We start from the raw sequence: 12450 nt of genomic DNA, 5'->3' as shown, positions 1-12450 counted from the left end.
GTTTGAGATATCTAGTAGTATATCTCAAACCCTGGTATAAAGAAACAGGCCAGCAAGGGTTGTAGGTGGGTGATGAGAGTGTGGACAGGCCAGCAAGAGTCTTAGGCTGGCACTGAGTGCAGGCATAGTGGAATGGGTGAGCCAGTAAGAGCTACAGGTGGGCCAGTGGGGGGTGCAGGTGGAATGCTGCAGTGGTTCGGTCATATAGATACTGGTTGCTTGTTATGGCCCAGTTACAGTTTAAGTATCTTGAGTAGTTTATTAAGGATCATCAGAAAGAAAATCAATGCTGAATAGTTTTCATTAGGGAGGTATGAATTATGGAGAAAATGTCCTGAACTCTCTTCCCAGACTAAAACCTTGAGAAATGGATTTCAAGTATGTCTCATGCCTTGGTCCCCTAGGGAAAAAAAGGATCTCTCTTGGCCTTATGTCTGAGGCTGGCTGGAGACCTTGACTATGAAATTGTGTTTTTCATTTTGATCCTTTGTCCTCTCTCCACATCTGAATAGCACTTGTGCTTCTGTAAGCAGAAGTAGCTGAATACTTATAAAAAAGGATGTAATTCTTAGGAAAATGCAGCCTCATGGGGTAGGTAAGATGGCCAGGGCTTTTATGCCTTCCACAGATAACCAAGATTCAACCAAGTCTACTCTTCTCTCTAGTCTCTGAGCTGCCATGCTGGAGCATCGCTAGGCCATTTTGTTCTTTTGAGGCTGCCCCACCATATCTCCACTTCCAGCATCCTTCAGCTTTCCTACTATAATCCTAACAGGAAATGCTCCCAGATTGTATCCTGGTGCTAACTTGATGTATTGCTGTTGTTGGTGTTGCCTGGCCTCACAATAAATACACAAGGATTCTGGGGGTCATCAGTTATATTACCCTCTCCTGAAATTTTGCTTGTCCACTTTCAAAGAGATCATCCCATAACTGGCCTGAACTTTTCTGCTAGCTAATGAAACTTTCTTGGCATTCCTCTCAGGCTGCAGGAGAGTTGCTGCAGTTGGCATAATCCAGTATCTGCTTCATTAAAGTAGGGTTTGAGTTACTTCAATCAAGTCTGCTTGATTGAAGGCAAGCTTGAAAGCTGTCCTGCTTCTCACCTCTTACTTACTTTAGAGGTGATTGGATTTTTCCCTTGATGCTCCCCCCCACTCCCCAATCTCCTGGGTTATTCTCCATGTAACTGTAGTTGATCTTGTAGCACTCTTAATTGTAACCTTTTATTCTTAATTCTTAAAATGAATCTGCTTTCCTCTAGAAAGCAGAAGATAAGACTGAAAAGATGGGTTACCTTTATAGGAAAGGAAGTAACCTTAAGATCCTGCCTTCTAGCTGAACTATTAAACTCAGTAAATTTAAATGTTAATTTCTAGAATGTCATTTTCACTGCAACTATAGCTGAAATTTACCTTAGAGTAATAGTAAACTGCAGGAACTAAACAACATTGTAACTATTATATATTTTTAGTCTGGAGTTCTGTTGACATCTAGTTACTAATCTCATGGTTAGAAACTTCAAGCTTCACTCATCATTAAATAGTGTATAAAATAAGACATTATGGATACATCTATTATAAGAAGAAATATTCCATAAGGACACATATTTTCCTTCCAAACACATAAAATTAATATTATGTATTGCTACTCATATGGAGAATATTATCTGTAATTGATTTGTACTTAATCTTTAGAGATTTGTAATTTATGTTTTACATATTGTGGAACTGTTTAAAGAATGCTGAAGACAGGGCTTGCTTACAAGTTTTTGTATTTTACATAGAATTCTTCTGATTGTGTTTCTTCTCCATTATCCATCTATAAAAAGAAAGATCAATGGTTTTAATTACAAACAACTGTGGTAAATATCACCTTAATCTTACAGTTAATAGAAAATACTACTCAAAAACAGCATGTGTTTGAAATTTAACAGTAACAATAAAAAAAGGATTTAAAATTTTCTTATATATTTTTAAAGGAAAATCAGAGAGAGAGAAATGCAAAAACTTCCCTGAATTTACTTAAGCCTTGAAAATTCTACTTATTACAATTTCCAGCACATGAATCATTGTAACTCCTCCCTAACCACACACAGCTTCATTCACAACAACTTGACCCCAAAATGGCTTTCTGCCAAACCCACAGTGCTACAGAGAAGCCAAGTGTACCATTTTCTCAGGCAGCACCCAATTAGCAACTGCACTCCTGAATGCCTTATGTATTATTTTTGGCTGGCTCTTGACAACTTTATATTGTGGTTTTGTGACTTGTTCAAGTAGTGTTTTAATATGGTTTATGTTTCTACAGCATTAGTACTACTGAATAAATATTCATATTAAGCTGGACTTTAAATGTCTTATTCTTGTTTTAATGTATTTTTATATAGTTTTACTTGATAGTGCAATTACACGAAGCTTGGCAAAAAGTCCTTGCATATCAAGTAGGTAAACAAAAGCCCAAATGCTACTTCCATTGCTTAATTAACACAATCCTGTTAAGCAGGATGGCATATCATATCTAAAATGTTATTTTAGACTTTGAGATGCAACTTTAAGTTACAATTCTGTGTTTAAAGAGTGTGGATACAACACAGATGAACAGGGCTTCTCAGACTTACAACCATTGTGGTCACTTGATCAAAGTCGGAGCACTTGATAACCAGCATGTATTGTGACAGTTGTTGTGGTTCCAGGTCACATGATTGCCATTTTTGACTTTCCCAGCCAGCTTCTGACAAGCAAAATCAATGCAGGAAACTAGATATGCTTAACAGTGTGATTCGCTTAGTAACTGCAGTTATTTGCTTAACAACTGTGGCAATAGTGATTAAAAGGTCATAAAAGTGAGCCCAACTCACTTAACAACAACTTGTTTAACAAGAAAAATTCTGCTCACAATTGCGGTCGTAAATCAAGGACTACTTGTAGTTGGTTTGTGAAAGGAGAAATCAACGGCAATGGTCAAAAATAATTTGGATATAGCTTCTGGTATTAATGAGTAAAGGTGGAGGGAAAGTTTTTTCCCCTCTTCTTGTAGCTTTCAAGGCTATCTGGTAGAGACAGAGGAAGTGAGTAGATGACTTGCTATCCCCAAAAAGGAAGAAATCTCCCAAGGGAACACTGGCAAGTATTTAGTAATATTTTTTAGGATGTAGAATGGCCAAGATTTTAAAGTTTTAATTTTTATAGTTTGAAATTCTTTTTTGTGTTATTCTAAACTGATTGAAAGGAAATTTTTCAAAAAAGAAATCCAAGTACTCCTCTGCCATAAACTTCTTCCAGCATTAATCAATGTTACAATTTGTTTATTCTTTAATTTAAAATACATTTTTGAAATATACCACTTTTTAACTCCATTCTTAAGTTTGCTTACATTCTACAACCTAGAATTTTCTAGATATAGTAAACGATATACCCCATTTCTAATCAGGATAACCATTCTAAATATTCTTAGTCCTAGTTACTAATATGTAATCTGATTTTCATATATTGACTAAAATTATTTAATAAGACATTAGCTAAATAACTACAATGCATACATTCAGAGCTTTGCAGATAATTTTGAGATATGAACAACCCAACACTTTGTATCTTTAAAGTACACTGAGGAAAATATATAAAATTGTCTTAAGTTGTAACAGATGCCAAATCTAGTTTAAGTGTAAAAATCTTATTAATTTAAATTCAGCTAGTGCATAAATTAAATTCCTCTTTTAGTATTGTGAATTATTATAGTGATTATGCATGTAAAGATGATCTAGAAAATATTCTTATACTAAATATATGCTGTACCTTTCTAATTTTTCTGGCATAGGTTGCACTTAAAGATGACCCTTTCACCTCATAGTTTTAGTGTAACTAAGAGAAATCCTTTTTCTTTTTTAGAATATTAATTATTTTTAGTTAAACTGATTTGTACTGCATGGTAATCTAATGAACAGACTTTTTAATTGATAGATGTAATATAACTCCATGTATCCGAGTCTGTTGTTTCCTTCACAGCAATTTTAACCATTATTTTTATTCTGCAAAATCTTAATAGCTTTATGCTGCACATTGTTACGTTAAGCAATTTTTTTGCTAGAAACTTGTCTTTATCTCCAGTTTTCAGCAAAAAAAAAACCCAAAACCCATTCATATAATGGATTTACTTAATGACCATGGTATTCACTTTACAACAGCAGCATTTGCTTAACAACCATTGTTGGAAAGGCCATAAAATCAGGCATGTGTCATGTAGTGACCTACTTAATGATTAGCATGACTTACGACAATAATGGTCACAAGTCAAGGACTATCTGTAAAAATATGTTACTCAATTTTGGGTAATTAGCCATATTTGAGAAGCATTGTTCTACAGAATAAGGCCAGCTGCGGTGCTAGATATGGCTGTCAGGTCTCTTTGGCAGCTGTCTCAACCAAAAATAATTCTTCCTAGCAAGATTATCACCTATTATGATGAAAGGGATAGGTGAAAACAAATTCAGCAACTGGACTATTTCCCATTTAGAATCAGTTTAACTCCCATTAAATTACTGTGGAGAATTTCCTAGTTTCTAACAGCTCCCCCATGAACCAGAAAAGAGGTTGTTCTTTTCATTGATAATGGAGGAGTCTGAAGGTCACTATTCACAAAAATGTCTCCTGAATATTAATCACTCCCTAATAAATATTGTTAAGAAACTACTGGCAGGGCAAAAGAATCTAGCCAAGGTAGCAAAATGTGGGCAACAGATGCTTTAGATGATATACATTTTGGTTTGGCCCTGGTAACATGACAGTATTGTTAATGTTTTTTCTAATATAATCACTTATATTAGAGGCTGAAAGAGAGGTGAAAGTATTTAGAGATAGGCAGTTCCTCCTGTTGAAGATTCAAAATATTCTATAGAACCCAAGGTACAAAATATAAGGATATGAGTTCAGTGCATTGGATTTAGCAAAGCAAACATAGCTTATTCTATATGACCTAAAGCAGATAAATAAATGTATAGACAGATGATACAGACTCTTAATGAGCGAATAATCTCACCTTAAAACAAAATCCCTAATATTAAATTTGAATGTACTACTATGAATGCATAATTCTAATTTCATACCCATAATGGGTAATAATAATTTTCAATCTATTGTTAATATCTTTATGAAGAATTATCAAAATAGCATATATTCTATAATTCATTTCTGCTCTATTTCCAATTTCTTTACATATTACCCTTAAATTAATCTCTCAGATTAGGTAAAGCTGAAATTTAGAAATCTATTAATTTTTTTCCAAAAAACATAGACACCAATAATAATTAATTTTCAATTGACAGTTGTGAAAGAATTTACAGTGAAGAAACTATTCTAAAAATGAAGATTAAGATAATAAACATTACCTGTTTCTTGATTATGCGGCTACTCAAAATTTTTTCTACCACAGGACCTTCAGCATCAGAAGATTCCTTAAAATGAAATATTTTATAGTAACTATTGATAAAAATACAGAAAGGAACAGCTATATTGTCAGGACTGGTCCTCTGTCTTTATTATTGCCGTCTGGAAATGTTTAACTTGAACTTGCATAACTCTCAGTCACTTTGGACAAAATTATATCAAATATAATATTGAACTTTTCAAATTCTAGGTTTAAAAATTATTTCTAAAGGTTCATCATCTTTCCCCACCATCCTTCAGAACTGAAGAAGCTTCTTGGATGAGAAGTGAAATGTTTTCAAGGAAAAAATCAAGAAAGTCCAGTTGCCTTTTGGAAAAGCAACTTTGGAACAACTATGACCTGGATGATTTGAGAATCTCCATAGAAACTTCACCATGTTTGATTTCAATATAAGATGAATATTGTAAACTTTTTTCAGTCAGGTTTTAAAGAAAGAATTTCCTATTCTCAATCATTTTCTTGCAGTTGTGCAGCAGCCACTCTGGAAGAGAACTTACAATTTTCTGTCGTTTCTTCCACTTTTTATAGAATATTGCTACATCTGCATGCAGAGAAGTGGAGGTTATATAATTTACTAGGACAACTTTTTTTTTCCAGCATCCTGTCAGCCCTCCCAAGTAAACTAGACAAGAAACATAGACCAGCTAATTCTAGTTTATCGTAAGACTACATTTCAAGTCTGAAAATAAAATCTGTCTCTTTTAACTATCTGATCAAATAGTGCAAGTCTTTTCCAAGTTTCTTTCTCTGATCATTAAGTCATTGGGGGTTCCGCCCTCTCTTGTCTGATCCTTCTCTAGGAAGCATCTATTTCCTTCATTCTTCCAGGTCATTCCCACATACCATTACAAATCCCAAAATCACTATACATATAGCTCTATTAGTGTTTCACATATTAGGAAGAAGGAAGAATTATTGAGAAATAAGGGCAGAGAAGAGAGAACGAAGAAAAATATCAGAAGCTATCAAATAAAGAGGTTCATGAACCAAAGAGCAGAAATTACAAGTTAAATTTTAAATTCTTAAATGGCTGTTTACAATTGCTAGAAACAATCTAAGGGAAGTTCATTTATCTCTAGGTTAAGGAGCTCGGTGACTTGCTCTGTTACAAAAGTTGCTTTTTCAAATGGAAAAAACACATTCTTAGATCATTTATGGTTTAAAGAAGACGTCTTCTCATTCTGCTATAAGTTCTGCTAAATAAATATATAATGGGAAAATGTTAGCTTTGTAAAGGATCATTATATATTTTTAATGCTAAAATTCATCAAGAAACCTTATTTTTATTTACTAACTTTATACTGCATTTTTGTTTTATTTCAATATTCAAAAAGTCTTATGATATAAAAAAATAGAAAAACAAAGCATAACAAAGTTAATGCAACTAAAATGAAACAATAAATCAGACTGTTATACTTATCAATTAAAAGCTCAGTGTTTACTGTTTTCCTAAGCATGCGCACTAAATGCATCTTATTAGTTTTTTCTGAATATTCAAATAGTTGACTTTCTATTAACAGGGCCATCTTCAGAAGAGCTTCTCCTGCTATTTTGAGTAATAGGGCAGAAATGGTACAGCCCTGCAAATAATCAGGTCCTAAGCCGGTCCCTTAAATTCTGTCTAGCAGGCAACTGGTAGCAAGTGGAGCGTTCCAAATGCAGAATTGTTGCAAATATTTGACACAGCACTGGAAAAGATTTAAGAAAGCTTTTAAAAATAATTACTGACCAATAATTACTTCAGTATGCCCATTTTCACCAATGGTTTCCTAAGTAAGTTATATGAAGTTTTTTTTAAACATTGTAATAGTACTCATTTCATATCATCACTATTCATTTTATTCAATTCGTTTTATCCATCATTTACACTACATAAAAAATCAAGCATTTCCCACTGCTTACTAAAAGACAGTAATTTCATAAAGGGGTTCTTATAGTACCTGACAGCAGGAGACAAGCTTGAGTGGTTTATTAAGTCATAGAAGCCAGACCACTGAATTCAGAGAGGTAAATTCTGTCTCTTTGGAGCCTCGTTTTAAGCTTTTCAACACAGACCATTAATTTCATTAAATTATGTAAAATTACATATTGTTGGCATGTAAAGAAAATGTGAATGAACACAGCCTTTAAGAATCTAAATAACTAATTTATTTTGGCATGTTGAGCCAAACTGAGATGGAAATCCCTTGGAAGGGAAGCAACACTACAATACTGTACAGAATTTTTAGTTTATTCCTCAGTTTGAAGACCATAAATATGAACAGACCTGTTGTTCAGATTGAGAGTTATTTGAAGGGGAGTTTCTTCCAGCAGCATCTGCATCATCAACTTCTTCATCAGAAATCTTGAATTCCAAGTCTTCTGTATAACGCTTTCTTTTAACTTGCCTGCTAGAACGCCTCTTCTAAAAAAGAAATAAGAAATAAATGTGTATGCTTCTACTTTGTTGCCAATAATAAGTATTCCCATACATTAGTTCTTTAATACAGAATTGTTTTCTTCAGTTTGTTGGGCTGATGCTCAAGTTCATATATCTCTATGGGAGAATCCTATGTACATGTGAATGATGTAATATCCCAATACACAGGCTCACTTGGCCTATGAACTACAATATTTGCATCACCATTTGTTTCTCTCTCTTTTTCCTGGTAAATAGATGGGGAAGAAATGGAGGTAGTGACAGATTTTATTTACCTAGGCTCCAAGACCACCGCAGATGGGGACTGCAGCCAAGAAATTAAAAGACACTTACTCTTGGGGAGGAAAGCTATGGCAAATCTAGACAGTATACTAAAAAGCAGAGACATCACCCTGCCAACAAAAGCACGTATAATCAAGGCTATGGTTTTCCCAGTTGCAATGTATGGCTATGAAAGTTGGACCATAAGAAAGGCTGAGCGCCAAAGAACTGATGCCTTTGAACTCTGGTGCTGGAGAAGACTCCTGCAAGTTCCTTGGACTGCAAGGCAATCAAACTGGTCAGTCTTAGAGGAGATCAACCCTGACTGCTCTTTAGAAGGCCAGATCCTGAAGATGAAACTCAAATACTTTGGCCACTTAATGAGAAGGAAGGACTCACTGGAGAAGAACTTAATGCAGGGAAAGATTGAGGGCAAAAGAAGAATGGGACAACACGACAGAGAATGAGATGGCTGGATGGAGTCACTGAAGCAGTAGGAGTGATTTTAAATGGACTCCAGAGGATGGTAGAGGACAAGAAGGCCTGGAGGAACGTTGTCCATGGGGTCGTGATGAGTCGGGCATGACTTCGCAACTAACACCACCACCTCACCTTTTCATCAAAACTGAAGCATGTGAATTTTTAATAATAAACTTTCAAAACAACCCCATTAGTGACATTCTGGAAAACTTAAGATTGGCTTGAAACACAGGCTTCATATTGGAGATCTTAACTTGTATAAATAGCATGAGCAAGCTTGAATGGAACTGAGCACTTTGGTTGTGCTTGTGGCATATACTGGCCAAAATGTTTCAAAATTGATTGGTGCTGTGTCCTTAGTATTAGCAAGGTTTGCTGCAGGGGCTATAGGTATGACTTAAGTCTAGTATGCTAGTGTACTATTTCATTGTCTTATAAAAAGTGTTATAAAAAAGTTTCAATTGATCAAAACCTTGATGATCCCATGACATATTAAATATTGTAACTTGAACTTTAAGTGGGGCACACAGTAAAAGGTATAATATTCATGAAAATATTCTGTTTGTGAAATTAAGAAAAAACGAAAGGGTGTAACATCTGAAAGACGCTTATCCTCTGAAGTGGACTTGCTCGCATACAAAGAAGTCGAGATGGTTTCATTATGGATAAAAAGGTTAAAATACATGTTAGAAAATATGAACTGCTATGATCTATAATGCACAGAAATGCATAGGTTAGTAGTAATTGTGTGGTACAATTACTGAATAGTGAAATTGAAAAAAATGGTGCAGTTTTTAATATATGGATTAAGCATAAATCTATTCACAAAATATACATGGAGAAAAATGAATACAATTCTAAAAACATGGCTGATTTTATTGTTTATGAAACACTGACTTAGGGAAGGCTATAAGAGTGATCAGAGATTCTAAATCTGGAACAGACCATGTTTTGGTAGTACCAAGAGTAGATCTTTGGAAAAGTTATACAAAAGGAAAAAAGCAAAAACAAAATGAAAGAAGAATGAAAGAAAAGTTATGAATCGTGTATGAAGTATTAGTTGACAGATTAAGTGCATAGGAAGTTGCAAGGAATGATGTGTGGAAGCAGACTGGAACAAAGTGAAGACAATAATGTAAACAAAGTGTTACACAAGGGTAAGGAATTACTTTAATAGGTCGTATGAACAATTATTCTTGATAGAACGATGTAAGGAAACAGGCAAAGGATAAAAAGTGCAAAGGAAGGAAGGAACACTTAACATTAAAACGAAGAAAGAAAATACAGAGCAATTTTGATGTGTATAAACATAAATTTGTTCCATCAGAAGGAATGAAATTTAGAATAAAAGTGATGAAATAATTTGGGAAGATGCTAAAATAACAATGCTAGTTTGGGTGTTTTAGATTTACATTTGTGGTATAACTAGAATTGAGATTAATATTATAAATGTTAATATATAAACAACTGCTAACATGTAAGTCATGAAGGCTATGAGAATAATGAAAAACAGAAGACTGCAGGTGTAGTTAAACCATGTATGTGATTTTCTTATTGACTAGCTATGTGACTTAATGCGTTTGTGAAGTCATCTGTGCCAGATGCCCAAAATGTTGCTACTGTTTCATTGTGTAAAAGGAGTGACAATAAAAGTAAATGCAGAAACCACAAGAGGATTTCTTCATTTAGTGTACTTGGGAAGACGTTTAGAAGAATTCAGACTGACAGGGCACAATAGATGGCAATAATCTGCAATAAGCAAAATTTGGAAAATATAATAATTTTATGTCAGGCAGTGTATATGCAAACCAGAATTTTTTTTGCTCTTCAGTGTGCTGTTGAGAAATGCATGAAGGTGAGAAATAAATTTTACTGTATGTTTGCTGATTTATTGTATAGTTTACTGTATAGTTTGAATTATGCAACAATTTCTGTCAATATGAAAGTTAGTTACTAGATGCAATAAAAGCAGTACATGATGGAAGCAGCATGTGAAAATAAGTAATATCTTTAGCAAATGATTCAGTACTGAGCAAGACAAATATGTGTGATGTCCCTTTGGGTGTTTAATATATTTATGAATTAAATATATAAGGAATATTTGTGGAGACATCAATGTATAAATACTTTTGTATGCTGACAATGCTATGTTGTTGGCTGAGAAGCTGAATAACTAAAACAAATGCTAAACTGTATAATGAAGTAAGAAATATGGATCTGAAAATATATATACTGCCGATCTAGATAGCAGTGCCTAATAGGAGAAACGGTGTGAATAAATGGAAGTTATACATAAAAACAGAAAAGTAAAGAAAGTAAATTAATTTGTGTAGTTTGGCAGTATGTTTACTTAGGATGGGAAAATTGTTAGAGAATGTTAAGAGGTATAAATGCTACTAGAATGGTAATGGGACAGTATGTGATCATTGTGATGCCAAGGTGGTGCAATGATTAGAATGCAGTACTCAGTTCGTGTCTCACCAGCTCAAGGTTGACTCAGCCTTCCATCCTTCTGAGGTTGGTAAAATGAGGACCCAGATTGTTGGGGGCAGTATGCTGACTCTGTAAAACTGTGCAGAGAGGGCTGTAAAGCACTAAGTGCTATTGCTATTGTGAAAAATAACTTGTTTGAATATATATGTGTGATTCTATCCACTTTTTAAGTGGATTTCAGAGTTGAGTATATTGGAAAAAACATAAAACTTGAATGGAGAAGGAATGGGGTCCTTAAGAAGTATTTTCTGATAAAATAAGGTTAAGAATGAATAGATGCTGAATGGATGTTGAATGAATATAAAACTGAATGACCTATACAAGATGTTTAGAAAAGATGTTTAGATGGCTTGGTCATATAAAGAAAATAAAAGAGGATTCAAATTCCAAAACAATCATATGAAGAAACAGTGAAAAAGTCATAATTGGAGAAAGCTAATGAGAGCCTCAAACAAGATTGTAAAACAACAAAATATGATATAGGGATATGATGGAAACAAGAATAGGCCATAATAATAGAAAGATATAAGGAGAGAGAGGAAATTGCACTGCTAAGAACTCTATTTAATTTAATTTAATTTTATTCTTCAAATCCTTTTTTTCAATAGTTACTCTTTTTTTACACTTTGTATAAACTTCTTACTCTGAAATTGAATAGCTAATGTGTATGTGAATAGGTGTACATGTAAATAAAATCCAACTCAACTAAAGCTTTGATTTAAAAATTCATAAAAATAGACATCATCAGATTAAACCCTATCAGCAGTAAAATCAATTTACATTTTAAAACCTGCCTGAATACAAATAATGCAATAGGAAGCCAGACTGACACTTTTTCAGGAGTTTTAAGTCTTTATAATCTTTGTTATAAAATAATTTGATTTTGAATTATATGGTTAAGTTCAACTTTCTTAGCTTACCTGAACCATTAGCTTTCGATGACTTTTTAACTATGATCGTAATGTATTAATGCCCAAGCAAGGATAATAAGATTGCAAGCTTACAAACCAAGATTGTTTAGGAGCAAAGTTCAAAAGAATGGATTCTCTAGTTTTTATACAATAAGGTTGAAAAAATATTCATAGCATGCCAAGTTAGGTCAGGAATTCTGGCTTCTGAGTACCAGAAGCTCTGCTGCAGTGATCTACTAATAATAGGAATAGTAAGAATGAATCTTGACAGCCAGTTTAGTGTAGCAGGTTAGGCCATCAGGATATAAACCAAGAGACTATGAGTTCTAGTCTCACCTTGGACACAAAGCCATTTGGGTGATTGTGGGCCAGTCACTTTCTCTCAATTGAGGAAGGACTTCAAAAAAAAAAACCTTGCCAAGAACACTGCAGGGACTTGTCTAG

General features: G+C 34.0%; 1 protein-coding gene across 6 annotated transcripts in view; it reads right to left on the bottom strand.

Annotated features, from left to right (window-relative positions):
• The window catches only part of CHD7 (chromodomain helicase DNA binding protein 7), a 199223-nt gene that overhangs the window by 62033 nt on the left and 124740 nt on the right, over positions 1 to 12450 (bottom strand). For all 6 annotated transcript variants that reach the window (XM_034429835.3, XM_034429834.3, XM_087890607.1 and 3 more), the window contains 3 exons: positions 7709 to 7846; positions 5384 to 5449; positions 1766 to 1821 (listed from right to left, as the gene is read on the bottom strand). In XM_034429835.3, the coding sequence (XP_034285726.2) occupies positions 1766 to 1821; positions 5384 to 5449; positions 7709 to 7846 (260 nt within the window). The remainder of the gene's footprint in view (positions 1 to 1765; positions 1822 to 5383; positions 5450 to 7708; positions 7847 to 12450) is intronic.

The sequence above is a fragment of the Pantherophis guttatus genome, chromosome 3 (assembly GCF_059756535.1).
Source record: "Pantherophis guttatus breed Tessera chromosome 3, ASM5975653v1, whole genome shotgun sequence".
Taxonomy (NCBI): domain Eukaryota; kingdom Metazoa; phylum Chordata; class Lepidosauria; order Squamata; family Colubridae; genus Pantherophis; species Pantherophis guttatus.
Note: the sequence above shows the minus strand (reverse complement) of the source record. Positions and strands in the feature narration are given on the sequence as shown.